Below are 14,653 nucleotides of genomic sequence, written 5' to 3' on the forward strand. Positions count from 1 at the left end.
TTCCACTAGAAAAAAACTGGGCATGAACACATGATAAAAGCATGATCCAGTTTTCAAGGGGAATTTTACGACATTGTAAAAACTTTCCAAAAAAAAGTCAAACATTTTCCAACAAATTATTGTTAGTTCAGGGAACCTCTTGGTGTTGTGAGTTGGTAAAACAACAAAACCCCACTGGGCCCGAATCTCTTCAGTACTCATGGTGTTCCCAAAACATTTCCAATATGGCCACAATAAGGACTGATCTTGTACAGAGAACTGCCATAAGGACGAATGCCTTTCAAAATAGCCGAGGCGAGGGTTATAGGTACTACTGCAGTGGTAGATGGCTGTGTGAGAGTGAGATGCTGGGATACTGTGCTGCCGTAACTGTTGTACGCGTTGCTGGGATGCTATGTGCTGCGGTGCCAGACATTGAATAAAAAAATTAACTAAGCATCTTCTGGCCGTGGTCGTAAGTAGAGGTGGATGTCAGATGAGAAGGTCGTAAGTTGGATGTTACTTGTACAGTGAATATAGTTTTAGCATTAATGGGCCACATTGCAGGAGCTTGTGGGCCAGATTTGGCCCCCGGGCCTTGAGTTTGACAAGTGATTTCTCAACCTCGCGCTCCCTCTGCAGGTCAGCGTGGGATGGGCAGCTCCTCGTCCAGGACTTTCTTCAGGCGAAAGAAACGGTCACCTCTGGACAGAGCCTCCAAACAACTGAAGCGATGGCTGCCCAGGAGGAAACGCAAGAAGAGTTTAGTGGACAAGCTGAACCTCGACGAACTTCGGAGAAGGAAGAAGAAGAAGAGGTTTGGGAAAAAGGGAAAGGAGACGATTCAGGAGGGGTTCGGGAAGCTGGGGGACCAGATAAAGAGGAGGATTTCTAAAGATCAGAGCGAAGCCGCACGCCACTCTGAGACGGGGAAGGAGAAGCGGGTGGACGAAGACATCAGCCCGAGGAGCGGCGGGAAACTGTCCTTAAAAAAACCCTGAACTGGAAGATGACACCAAACTACAACCTCCGTTTCTCATGTGTGTAGCCACAAATAAAGCTCTGTTGATGGTGTTTGGGAAGAAAATGTTTTTTAACAGTGGAACTCAAACAAAGCATGTGAGAAAACAATGGCCGTATCCTGTAACAACAAACAATCCTGTATCCGCCGCAGGACGCCCTAAATGTGCCAGTGTAACACCTCACTCCTCCTGTCATCACACTGGCTTCCATGAAGAGAGTGTAGTTCGAATGAGTGTTTAAATGTGTGAAAGTTTACAACTGTTGCTTACCTCGCATAAAGAAGATGAACAAAACATTTAGCTGGTAGTAAGGGAAAGAGTCATGATAAAAATGTGCATTTCATTTTTGTTATGAATCAGAGTGAGCTGAGTAAAACAGCTGACCAGCAGACTCCTGCATCGGACAGTGTTTCTGTGGCAAGAGCTGCTGAGTTCATCTCTGTTGACCATTATTTGACTCAGAGGTTTGTTTTTATCAAAAGTTATTTTTGTCCAAACAGATGTTAAAACTAGTGCTTTCCAAAGCCAGTTGAAAAGTCTGTCAGTTGACATGGCGTGTCTGGAGGGGGCGGGTTTATGGACTGGGGGCGTGGCTTGGGACACAGTTTCAAACTCCGAGCGAGAAGCCTGATGTGAATGTCGATCACAAATCTGCTGCCGCTCTTCATTCGCTCCTGGGCCTGAAAACAACTCTCACACTGATGAGAGCTCAGTCAACTGGAGACTCGGAGCAGAGCTGCTGCGTCTTCATGGAGCACACACCTGAAACCTTTGACTCTTTTCCACAGCCACAGACTCACAACGACACGTCACCAAGTCAGATGGGTTTTAATGACCTCCGGTTGTTCAGCTGTGGACTTGCAGGACATTCACAGACTTGAGAGTCAGTTCACTGCTCAGAAGCCATGGAGCATCCTGTAGGTGGCGAGCTTGAGCTGGACCAGACAGCCATCTGAGGAAAATCCCTCACGCACACCTGTGCTGAGACCGTGTCACGAACAAAACCACAGGACTGTTGTGTAACCAACAGCTCCGGCTAAAAGAACCGCACGCACACACACACACAGATTGAGATCAAGATCGAGGTTTAAAAACAAAATCAGGTGGAATGGAACATCTGGGAGATAAAATCCGAGACAAAAGTTCTGTTAAAAAAAAACAAAAAAAACATTTGGGGTGAGCGTCCGACAGTGACCCAGGTAGACACGTCACCTCTGAAGTTACTGTTCGCGGTCCATCCAAGGACCCCGGCGGGATGAGCGTCGCTGACACTTGAGAAACCAGGAGTCCAGTCCCCGCTGCAGCTTCACCTCCAGCCAGCAGAGGCGTCCTTGCAGCCGTCGCCGACGACAGAGTCCCCGTTGCGCCTCTCTAACAGCTCAGCACTTCGAGACTTAAAGGTGTGCAGAGTCCAGCCGGGAGAGAGTGAGTGAAGAAAGAAGAGAAGAAGAAGTGTTAGTGACAAACCGGCGGGAAACAGCTGGGAAACATCTAAAAAGGAAGGCATCGCCCGAGCGGTCCTGACCAGACCGCCATGCTATGGTTTAGCTTCGTAAGAGACGACTCAATCCAGCAGAGGGCGCTGGCACGCGCTCTGTAACGGCTCCTGTCACGACCGGGACCACGGGTGGTCTAAGGCGTCTGGGGGGAGGGAGGATGTGGTGTTGGGGGGCGACAGCTAACACTAACACAGGACTGACGTTGCTCTGCTCAGCCACCACTTCCTGTGATGAGAAACAACGCAGACACCAACAAACGTCAGAAGCGCGAGGCATGTGCTGAGATCTGCGGGAGGAACTTCTCCAACCACCTCTGCGTGAGTGAGGCCTAGGCTCAACCATCAGATCACTCAGGGGGCCACTCCAGACCCACTTTTGGCAGTTTTTAAGCAGTGAATTCACACTCAATAGGCGGCGCTAGTGCTCTGAAATGACCATTTAGACCACGTAAGTGAAGAAAAAAAAAGTAGCTTTCAAAAAAAAAAGTAGCTTGCGTTGCAGCGCGTTGTGACGGAGAGGTCCAGACCAGTCAAGAACCACTGAGCCAAACAAAACATTTTATATATGTGGCCAAGTTGAGGCCGATTTGTGTCAAACTCAAGGCCCGGAGGCCAAATCCGGCCCGCTCAAGTCATTTTACTCGGCCCAGTTGAAGTCAAACCGACCTCATCATGAGCACGTCGCTCGCTATCACGACAAAGACTCGCGAGCTAGCATTATCAATGTGAAAAATGAATCCGGAAAATTCCAGAAACTGCAGCAGGAATAAGGGAATTTGTTGGTGAAAGTGGTTGAATGTTTATGTTATCTCCCTTGTTGCTGTGCTGTTCAGAAGCTAGCATGCTAAAGCTAGCCTTGGATGATTCAAAGAGCTGCTAGTGTCTGATGCTCTTTTGACTATTTTTCCAATCCAAAAATGTCATTTACAGTCAATAAACATTTACTTGGTTTGAATATGTTGCCACAACAACCACCACTTCGGGAAAAATAAAGTAGTCTCATTTAACCTTTGCTGAGTCCCGATTGAGTTTAACACCCCCTGCTGGACAGAGTGAAAGGTGCGTCTGAAGGAGAATCGTTTTTACGTCACAGGAGATGAGGAGTAGAGGCGGGGCAATCATGGAGTCACGGAGGGAGGTGAAGAAGAGAGTGCAGACGAGGCGGGGGGGGGGGGGGGGTGACAGCAGAGGCGGAGAGAGATAGAAGGAGACGGCACACACACATAGACCTGGGGTCAGCGACACAACTTTTCAAACAACACAAGAGCAGCAGGCGGAGGACAGACAGGACTGACCACGGAGGGAGACACGTTTATTCTGTTGATCTGGAACAACAAATGTACAAACACAAACCAGAGGTTTCGGGCCACTGATGTGGATTACATCATGCTGTGTGTCTGTGTGTGAATGGTTCCATCAGATTGGACTTCAACTCTGCTTCAACTTCCAGCACACATTATGAAAAGATTCTCTTTACGCACGCACGCACGCACGCACGCACACACACACACACGCCTCTTATCAGGTCGGAAGAATGTGTGTGTGTGTGTGTGCACAGAGTGAAGTCCAACACACACACACTAGAGAAACCAGTTAGAGGAAACATGAAGACTCACAGGAACCAGCAACCCACATCTGGACCTCCTTAAACCAGGACACACGTGACGCTTCGTCTCACACACGCAGCAGTGAGAAACACGAGTGAGGCGTTGCAGTACGTTTGGGGCACGCGACCCCATCACCAGCGAGTCATTGGAAGCGGTTTCTCCTTCGATAGACGGCAGATTTTGGGGGTTAAAGCCGTATATTTGTCATTTCTGGAGTAAAAAAATGAATGAAGTATTGAAGCAGAAGTGAGAAGAGGAAGCCGAGGCTTTCACTCTTGCACATGACCAAGCTAGCAAGTTAGTCAGCGCTGGGAATGACGGATCAGAAACGTTGTCATAGAACTTGACTCCAGTTTAGAGCGACACGACTAATGCAAGGGTCACTGTTCAGGGGTGCGGGACGAAACAAACAAGCCAATAAAGGTTTTTTAAAACGCATTATCAAGCATTAAAAAAGGCTCTTCTAAAAAACACAATTTTAATGTTCCCCGCTTTGAGGGAGCTCATTTTAACCCTCCCTTTAAAATGAATGGTTTGGATGGGTGAACACACGAATCGTTCGTACGCGTGAAGCTCCCTCCCCCTGCTGGCGGGGTGCAGTCACTGCAGGGGACGGACGAACCGTCGCTAAAGGAATCTGAAATGGTTGTTAGCGTCCACTCGGTCAAAGAGTGGTGTGTTTGCCGCCTCCGTTGCTCTCCGACAGTACCTCGTGGTCCAGGGTGTTGAAGTGGGTGGCGGACATCCCATCACGGTCCTCGCCCCGCCGGCACAGGAAGCACAGGATCTCCTTGAAGGTCTTCCTCATGTCCTTGTCCCGGAAGCAGTAGATGATGGGGTTGACGAAGGAGTTGCACTCGGCCAGCACCAGGCAGTACTTCTCGTAGCGCAGCACCTTGCACTCGTCGCAGCCCAGGCCGTCCAGCATGAGCAGCACCAGGCCCGGGGTCCAGCACAGCACGAAGAACCCTGGAGACACAGCAGGGTAGCCAAGCGTTGGTGGGCGGAGACCACAAAAACAAGTGCCTTCCGCAGTGTGGTGCACGTGTGAGCGCTTCACCGTCACTTCACCGGAACCGAGGAGGAGTAGGGGGCGAAGGGTGGGAGGGGAATGCACGGTAAATTCCAGTCCACTCAACACACAAACACGTCACACACTGACATGTGAAGTGGGCTTTCTTCCTGATCAGATTTCTTTTTCACAACACCATCAAGCAGCTCTGGAATTCAGCTGCACACACTCACACACGCCTGAGCCGCTGTCTTTGTGGGGACCGCCCTTTCCCCAGCCTCCACCCCTGAACCTAACCCTCCGAACACATGACTCACTTGAACCAGGACTCTGAAGCAAACTTATGACGACCCAGTCATATAAAGTTCTGGTCAGAAAAACGGCCCCACAACCCAAGTGGACACACACACTTTAAGCATGAAGACACAGCACTTATACTCCGGCATAGGTTTACACCGAGAGATCAAAAGTACACACAGACAGATTCCTAAAACACACAGCTTGGAATGATCACAAATGAAATATGCAAACAGAACAAGTCACATATCAAACACACACATATACACACGCACACAAGCGGGGACTCACAAATCTACATCATGACAAACAGACATGGAAAGTTCCTCTCACACGCACACACACACACACTAAAACACAGTCACAGGGAGTTACAGTTACTGAAGTATGAGGCGCCTGTCAGGACACGCTCAGGGATCTGCTCGCCCTCCGAGTCACTGGCGACTCGGCAACAGGGTAGGAATGTTTCATCTGAGGGGGAGATGTGCGGCGGAGGCTGACAACTCCAGTCGCCCCGACCGAAAACAAGAGGGTCAGCGGGAGGTGGGGACTCGGCCGCGACAGGTCGAGGCGAGCTCACAGGCCGAGGATCATCTCACAACACTGTTGTTGACACTGGAGTTCATAAGATTATGACCGACCTGCTTCTGGACTGTTGAGCGGCGCACGCGCACGCGCACACACACACGCACGCGCACACACACACACACACACACACACACACACACACACACACACACACACACACCTCTGCAGGTAACACACCTTCACACACCCACCTGTATAGGCCCCGACACACATCAAATGAATGGATAAACACACACATGCAAACAAGCGTGACACACAAACACACTGACAAAAAACTACACAAATAATTCAACACAAAAACACACGATCAAAAGATGCATATCACACACACACACACAGGCGGCGAAGAAACCAGATACACAAACACACAAAACGTGTACTAATGTTCTGAGAGCACATCAGTGACTTCACTTCTTGTGCACGTGTGTGTGTGTGTGTGTGTGTGTGTGTGTGTGTGTGTGTGGTCGCGTGCGGGAGCTCACCCAGGATCATGGAGACGGTCTTCATCAGGTTGAGCACCGTCTCTCTGTATCTGGACTGGCTGGTGTGCTGCGACATCTGCTTGCTCTTGCGTCTGACGTAGATGAAGATGCGCGTGTAGACAGCCACCATGACGGAGAAGGTCAGCAGGTTGAGGATGCCCCAGAAGACCAGGTAGCTGCGGCTGTACATGGGCGCCATGGTGGAGCAGTTCTCCAGGTCGCACAGGCAGTGCCAGCCCATGGTGGGGATCAGGCCCATGATGATGGCCACCACCCAGATGAAGACGATGATGACGAAGATCCGCCGCGTGCTCATCTTGCTGTGCAGCTGCATGTTGAAGATGGTCTGGTGGCGCTCCACCGCCACAGCCAGCAGGTTGAGGACGGACGCCGTCAGGCTGGTGTCGATGAGACCCTGCCGCACAAACCACTGGTACTTGGACAGCTTGATGGTCCAGGGGCCGGTGTGGAACATCAAGTGGAGGTAGGAGACACCTGCCAGGAGGAAACCAGCGCACGTGACCTGCTGACCTCGGAGGCAAAACCACCCGAAAGATCTCAACTTACCTGAGAAAAGATCGGCCACAGCCAGGTTCCCCAGCAGATAGTAGATGGGAAAGTGGAAGCGTCGGTTTATCAAGATGGAGGCGATGACCAGCAGGTTGGAGAGGATGACAATGAAGCAGACCGTCATCCCCAGGGTGACCACCACATAGTCCCGAGTCCTCCAGTGGTCGCTGATGTTCTTGTTGCTCTTGTCATAGAAGAACTTGACGGTCTTGTTAAAGTAGCAGCCCTCCGTGTCTGAGGTCTGCGTGTCCATGTTGACGGGTTCGATGGAGTCACAGAAGAGTCGTCACCAGGAGACCGCTCGGGTGGAGGACCTCAGTGGGCAGCATCTAGACCTGCCCTCCCAGTCGGCGCCAGCATCGGCACGCCATCACTGTGGAGGCCTGCTGCAGTTCCCTGGCAGAATCAAGGAGAGAAGCGCGCATCACTACACTGACCACACGGCTAGCACGCTAGCAAGTGAGCAGAAAGTTCTGGAACACACTAGCCCGCTAGCTGAACAGGGCTAGCTAACATCTGCGCTAAAACAAGGTCAATGTCGCGTGAAGAAAAGCTCACCCGACAATATATTTCTGTGTCGCGGAAATTTATACAAGAGCTGGTCACATAATCACTTTTGTTAACCTGTCTTAAACAAACTTTCCCGCCTTCTGAACACAGCTGACGTGGCGCACACCGCCGCACGGAACAGTCTGTGTCAAAGTCTTGAAAAGCTCCTGAAGAGAATAAACACAGACGTCCCGAAAGCATCTCTGACCACCAGTCAATCTGCTGAGTCATCGATACATAACCCTTTGTGTTTCCACCAGATGCTAGCAGGAATTTAGTTCTTGCTCATGGCACTACATTCTTAAAAGCAAACTTTCCAATTCACTCATTATTTATTTATTTCTCAGAATCATTTCAGGGCAGCTTTTGTCTATTGTTTTGTATTTTTAAAAACTCTCTTATGCTTTTACAATAGGCTGTAAAACATCCTGCGTTTGTGTATGCTAACAGCCGCTAGCCTGCTGACCACCTTTGCACCACTGAGCGCTGGTGTTTCCATATCAGACAACTACTCTAGTTTTAAAGAGAAAATTTTCACATACTTTTATATCCAAGTTGTTAAATAGTTTATTAATAACCATTTTAAGAGGAGTATATGTGAGAGAATGGAAAGTTCTGTGAAAAAGTTCACACGGTGGAAGAGTTAAAAACAGTTGCTTCACATCTTTTGCCTGTTTTGCATTAGCTTTGCTGTTTAGCAGTGGAGGTCAAGGTCAAGGTGACCTGCAGGGGTCGCCCGTGAGAGTCGGACTGAAAACCTGAAGATCACGATCGACAGCTTAGGCGACGCGATTAGCTCACGCTCAGTGACCAAGTGCGCCACGACGCCAACCTGAGCCTGAAAACAACCTGAGGCATTTAGACAACCACAACAAGCTGCAGTAAACGGGTACAAGCCGCTTTCAGGTTTCCTCCAGACGCCGTCACGTCTCGTACTGAGCCGTGAGACTGTTTCAACAATGGAAGCGGCAGAGAGGCTTGGAGACACACCTCACGATTATACAATCCAGCTATGTAACCCAATCGAAATCCAAACACACACACCGCCAGGGTGCAGCGACCTGCAGCCAAAACTGCGTGCGTGCGTGTGTGTGTGTGTGTGTGTGTGTGTGTGTGGAGTTTCATGAGACCCTGCCGAGCATGGTTCCTCTGTACGCTCTTGCATGTCATTTGCAATGAAAAAGGAAAAAAAAAGTCCTCGCATGGGCATCACAAACAGCAAAGCGAGGAGTCTTGCAGCTTTGCAAGTGCAACAGCACGAACGCCAACGCGAGTTGTTGCAGCGCCAAGTCAATGAGCGTCGTCTCGTGCCATCCGTTAGAAACCTATTAGCACAGAAATGCTAGGTAGCTAATCACAAACTGTTGTTTGATCTATTCAAAGAGACGAGTCCCACAACTCTGTCTGAGTATCATGACCAGCATCAAAAGAGCTGCTAGTCTAGTGACGGTCGTGAGGACCATGAGGGCAGTCGAGTCCAACACAGTCTCTTACTCCATTCACTCTGAGAAGGTCACTGGTTACTCACATTGATAACAGACAAGTCAGAGGAGGGGCGGAGCCTCAGAATGCCCTCTTGGCTTGGTTCTCATGAAGGTTACTGACCAGACTCGCAGGTCTTTTGATGCCATTTCTGAAGCTCACACAGAGTTGTGGGACTTTGTCAAAGGAACTCAACTGGTTGCTTCAGTGACCATGTTTACATGCAGAGAGCAGCCCGACTGTTTAAGCCTCAGGGTCCAGCTGGCTCTCAAGTGGGTCGTATCATGAGCGCAAACCTCGACTAAGACGTGGAGGACCCCTGCTACACGCACACACTCACACACACACACGACTGCTGGATGGTACATAATGTTATTACACCATCTTCACCTGTGCAGAGCCACACGGTCTGAGGGTAGTTGAGCTAAGCGCTACATGTTATTAACCGCAGCATCGCAAACAGCTTGGGATTAGCCAGTTAGCATCCCTGTGCTAACAGGTTTCTACAGCGTCACCGAGCCTCGAAGTCCCACCAGCCACCCTGGTGACCCTCAGGTCAGCACTTTCAGCAGACAATAGAAGCGCAACTTAAGCAACATCTGAAGCAACATGTGGCCGCGTCTCGTGTCCGAACGAACGGCGCTCAATCGCTAAACACCACTCTCAACGCTAAACCATCAATTACCAGCCCAGGCACACCCTCCCCTTCCCCCTCCTTGTCCCGTAAGTCCTCCAGAAAACAACACTCGCGCCTGAGCACTTGGTAGCACCCGTAAACAAGAATAAAAACTGCTGCCCTCAGCAGAGAGTTTTGATTCGCCGCCTCCGTCAGATGGTGGTGAGCTGCGGTGCGGAATTTTAGGGGCTTTTTTTCCACAACCTGGGGTCTCCCCCGAGTGAAAAGTGAAGGGCAGGACCTTGGTAGCAGGTTCTATCACAAGGAAACCTCAGTCCTCGGATGTTCTTCCCATGCCCTCACTCTGCTTTCCTCCCACAGCCCAAAAACACACGAAGGTTGAACTGAGTCGTCTTTAGGTGTAAGTCTGTGGTTGCTCGTGTCAGTCCGCCCTGTGACCCTCCCGGCTAAAGCGGATGGGACTGGCTGCCCTGGTAGAAAATCAATGAATGAAGTAACTGTACACTATTATCCACTAAATTTCTGTGTCTCTATGCAACGGCCGTGTGAGTCACACTCTCTGTTAGGGATTCATTACATAATGTTTACCATCTAGTCTGTGAAAGACGTCTGTCGCTGGGTGATGACATCACGCAATGCACAATTTATAGAGTTCAATAACTTAGATTCAGTGGATATAGAGTCACGGTTTGCAGGATCCTGGACTGACCTGACCAGTTCTCCAGCCACCAAGCAGAAAGGAGACCCAGTGAAAGTGTCAGCTCCGCAGGTCCAGGATGCAGGTCTGGGCTAGCGAGGTGGCGCACGACTGAGGCTGAAGTTCAGACGTCTTGAGAGCGTCTCGCTCTTGGGATATATCCAAACATCCAGGTCCACTTGTAGCCGACCGAATGATGACAATGGAGAGGAAATACGATGCACTTCAGAGACGAGCTGAAGGGAAGAGGAGGAACAACACGTTTGAAACTCGTCTTTCGAGAACCCGTCTCACTCTGATGTGAAACTTCTGACTTATTGAATCAGGAACAGATCGAACTGGTCTTCCTGCAGCTGCGAGACCACAGGCTTCATCTGTCTCCTGTTATGATGGTCAGTAAATGTTTGAGAAACGTGATATCGAGGGGAACTAGAAAGGACAAGATCATGATGGTTGGGCCTGTGGAGGGAGGTGAGACAGTGTTGGACCAAGAACGTTGGAGATGAAGAAGAGGAGGACACGCACGTGCGACTCAAGCGTGAGAACTGGAGAAGGTGGAGGAGTTAGTGAAGAATATGAAGAACAAATAGTATATGAATAACAATGAGAAGAACAGGAAAAAGAAGAAGAACAAGACCAAGAACAAAACAAATAGTAATGAGAGGATGAAGAGTTGGACTCGTTTTCAAATCCGTCGCCCGTGAAAACTAAGGCTCGGGTCGCAGTAGTTGTTGAAGTGTGCGTTTTCATTGAGTAACAGTTCAGACCGTACCAAACTTGACGGTTGAACATCTGCCGGGAGGCTGGCTCAGAGTGTAACCGGGAAATACCCTCCTGGCTTGGTGTTTGTGAGACACTTGAACGTTGTAAACAGTTGTAAGACGGTTTCCTGAGGGGCCCGGTTCTAGCTTGCCACGGCAGCAGCTCAGCTCTGGACAGGCAGGATCCCTCACTTAAACAAGACCCTGAGATGCCAACAGAACCATGACAGCGGCCCGGAGTGAGGTTTCAAGAGTGTGGGAGGAAGGAAACCCACAAAAGAACAGGGTGAACACATGCCACCTGTTCAAGCACTTCAATCTGCGTTTGCTTAGGCAAAGAGGTTATATTCGTCACCCAAATGAGACAAACAGCGAGCTGGAAATTTAAGTAGGGTTCATTATATAATCTATGACCATAGGGCACGAAGTGCTACAGGTCTTGTCAAGTTTAGCAGCAACATTTTAACGCACAAGCTCTCGCTTTCTGGGCTGCGAGAGTCACCCTGCCGAGGTTTAAACGGAGAGGAAATCCTCGATATGATGTGCAACAGGTGAGTAAACAGCGGAGAAACGACCCTGAACCACGACGTGACGTCATCTAAACTCAAAGTAAAGACGGGAAAAGTCGGTTTCAGAAGAGCGAACGACTCGAGAAAGGACACAGAAACGTCCTGTTTTAGGAGCAGCAGAGATACGAAGCTGAAGGAGGCGGCGGTTTTAAGAAAGCGACGAGCAACAGGAGCGCGACACTGAGTGCGGAGAAAAGCCCCGCAGTGTTGGTGAAACAAACTCACGCCTTTCTCTCAAGAGAAGACGCTCCAGATCCAGATCCTGGTCTCCTGGAGCAAGCCGGGCGCCCTTCCTCTCCTGGCGTCCGGACACGAGACGCGTCTGAAGGTCCCTGGAGCGAGTTGACTTCCCAAGGTTAAAGTTTACTTTCCAACTGCCACCTGTGTGCACACGACGCAGCCGCATCAGGAAGTGCTACCTGCGCTGGTCTGGGTGAGTCCTGCAAAAGGGCGCGGCTCTCCGAGCTGCTGTGGCCGCTGCTGCCGCACAAAGGAGCGGGGAGAGGAGCGCGCCTCGCCGGGGGCCAACCTGGAGCGCGAGGCCCGCCCACTCGGCGTGGGCTCAGCCAATCGCAGAGCAGGACGGAGATGATGGGCGGCGGAGTCCGTGAGGGCGCATCTGTCCATAGCGAAATAGACACACGCAAAATCAACTCATGAGTTTTTGTTGTGAGCTTCTCACGCTGACTGACAACAAGTCTGAAGTGTGTGCTTAATGTCTCACACACAGCGGCTGGGATTGAGGATCAGCACCTCCAAATTCGAGTCCATGGTGCTCAGAGGGAGAAAGATGGAGTGGGAGCGAGTCCCTGCCTGAAGTGAGGTTTAGCATCTCGCGGTCTTGTTCTCGTGTGAGGGGGTAAGACAGCTGGAGATTGGTCGATATAGAAGTCGCTCAAATGCACTGAGCTGAGCCAAGAGGCAGAGCTCTCCATCTACTGATCAATCTCGGTCCCAACCTTCTCCTATGGTCATGAGCTTTGGGTCAGAAGGAAGGAGATCTGGGATCCAAGCAGCTGAAATGAGTGAGTTCTGTCACTCGGGAGAGACTTGGAGTAGCGCTGCTGCTTCTCCGCAATGAGAGGAGTCAGGTGAGGTGGCATCTCAAGAGGACGCCCACTGGAGGCCTCCCTTTGGAGGTGTTTCAGGTGCAGCCAGCTGGGAGGAGACCGAGGGGTGACCCTGGACCAGGAGGGGAATGAGCTCTCTACACTGGCCTGGGAACATCTTGGGCGCCCCCTGTTGATGGTGTTGCCCCCCGTGACCCTGCAGGCGGGGATGGACACAGTGATACACACATGGCGCAAACATGCTAAAAACACTCACACCCTAACTTACTACCCCCAACACACACACGACAGATATGTACCGGCTACACACTGAGACAAAGACAAACAGGACAAAAGCTGGCTGCGGTTTCGCCACAGCACCGAAGGACTCACAAACTAAAACATAGTGAACTCACTCTATGACTCACAAACAAGGGTTTAAAGTGGAGAAGAGGCGAGGACCAGACAAGGGGTGGGGTGGGGGGCTGGTGGGGAATAACAGGAAGACAGTATGGCTGACAGACGGGGAGCAAGACTAAGGGGCCAGGGGACGGAAAGCGTGCGCCTGCCTTCCTGTTTATGTGTGCGGCGGCTGGGAGCAGGCCGCTCCGCTCCACGCTCGCCTTATTTGGAAGGTTTGGTGTCGTCCAGCCGTCAGACTTTCCAGCTGCTGGCATCAGGTGTCTCATCTCTGTTATGCCCTGTGAGTCTCACATGCGGGAGTCTGCAGGGTCAGGGCCGCCTCGGCGCCGTCCATGGTGGACTCCAGATCCAGTTACCTTCCCAAATATCGCATTACCGGGGAGAGCTGGACGTGATGAGTCATGGGTTGGGTCTGTTCCTCTCCGAGCCGAGCGCCTGCCTGTCCAGGCAAAGTCCGGGCTTCTGATCGATAACCTCAGGAGTTAAACTGATCCAAGAGGCTAGTTGTCACGGTAACGCAGTTAGGCTTCGGAGCGACCTGGAAACGCTGGTCCGACTCCGTCTTTGCTCCCGACAAACTGCTCCATTTATTTCTTCATCTCTGACTCGTCCACGCCACTTCGGCACCAACAACTGGACCACACGGTGGCGCTGCCGTTCATTGGTTGATAGCGTTGTAGCACCTCTGCCTGGTCGTTGGGTGCCAGAAGTACTATGATATACATACATGCATACATGAAGCTGTGTAGCCCACAGCAGGTTCCCCCTGAGGCCACCAGATCGAGGCCCCACGTGGGTCTTGTGTGAGGAAACACCAGTGGTGTCCAAAAGAATGAGGTTCAGCTGTGCAGGTGGAGCTGCGTAGATAGCTGGTGAGGCCTGCCGTGCTCTGGGAGGAGGTACCAGTGAAGGCCAAGGCCGGAGGAGCACCTCTGTCGAGTTGCTTTCTGGGAAGAGGGAAGAGTCTGGGACTCTTTAACCCAAACAAGCGAGAGGCTTGAGAGCATGTTTACTCTTCTCCGTGAACCTCACCTGGACTGGATGGATGCCATCACAAGGTTGATCCTCACCAGCGCAGGAAGTGGACGCCCCCTCCCCCCCGCCTCACCTCCTCACACATGACAAGCCAGATGGAGAGCTAAAAAACAGGTTGCGTGTGAGCAAGACGTCAGTTTGTGTTGTTGAGATGTTGTGCAATTGTTTTCCAAGGCGTTTGCCGACATCACACCCGGAGTTGCTTAGCGCCATCTGGAGTGGATTTGAGGAGTCCCTTGATGTGCCAGTGATTGTGAACATGGCTGATTCGGACCCCCAGCAGTGTTTATGACACTGGCGGGAAAAGCCTGGACGGGTGCGTGGGAGCCCTCGGGGGTCTGGTCCCGCACATCTCTACCTCCCAATGGACGTCATCCCTGTGCTTCCTGGAAGGGT

The 14,653-nt window shown here is 51.1% G+C and overlaps 1 protein-coding gene across 1 annotated transcript; it reads right to left on the reverse strand.

The window, feature by feature from the left end:
- Positions 1-520: 520 nt before the first annotated feature.
- On the reverse strand, positions 521-12,216 carry lpar2b (lysophosphatidic acid receptor 2b). Its single transcript, XM_053854882.1, has 6 exons — positions 11,976-12,216; positions 10,433-10,656; positions 7,053-7,451; positions 6,486-6,980; positions 4,816-5,075; positions 521-2,394 (listed from the first exon to the last, which is right to left on the reverse strand). The coding sequence occupies exons 3-6, from the start codon at positions 7,306-7,308 to the stop codon at positions 2,308-2,310; spliced, it is 1,098 nt and encodes a 365-aa protein (XP_053710857.1). The 5' UTR covers positions 7,309-7,451; positions 10,433-10,656; positions 11,976-12,216; the 3' UTR covers positions 521-2,307.
- Between the last annotated feature and the right edge of the window lie 2,437 nt (positions 12,217-14,653).

Source organism: Synchiropus splendidus, chromosome 2 (assembly GCF_027744825.2).
Source record: "Synchiropus splendidus isolate RoL2022-P1 chromosome 2, RoL_Sspl_1.0, whole genome shotgun sequence".
Classification (NCBI taxonomy): Eukaryota; Metazoa; Chordata; class Actinopteri; order Syngnathiformes; family Callionymidae; genus Synchiropus; species Synchiropus splendidus.

Excerpts from the sequence above, each read along its gene's own strand:
- lpar2b (XM_053854882.1), bottom strand. The coding sequence starts at position 7,308 with ATGGACACGCAGACCTCAGACACGGAGGGCTGCTACTTTAACAAGACC. Across the intron at positions 5,076-6,485 it reads GACCGTCTCCATGATCCTGG|GGTTCTTCGTGCTGTGCTGG; the intron begins GTGAGCTCCCGC and ends CTGTGTCTCCAG. Across the intron at positions 2,395-4,815 it reads TCAACACCCTGGACCACGAG|TCTCGAAGTGCTGAGCTGTT; the intron begins GTACTGTCGGAG and ends CACACCTTTAAG.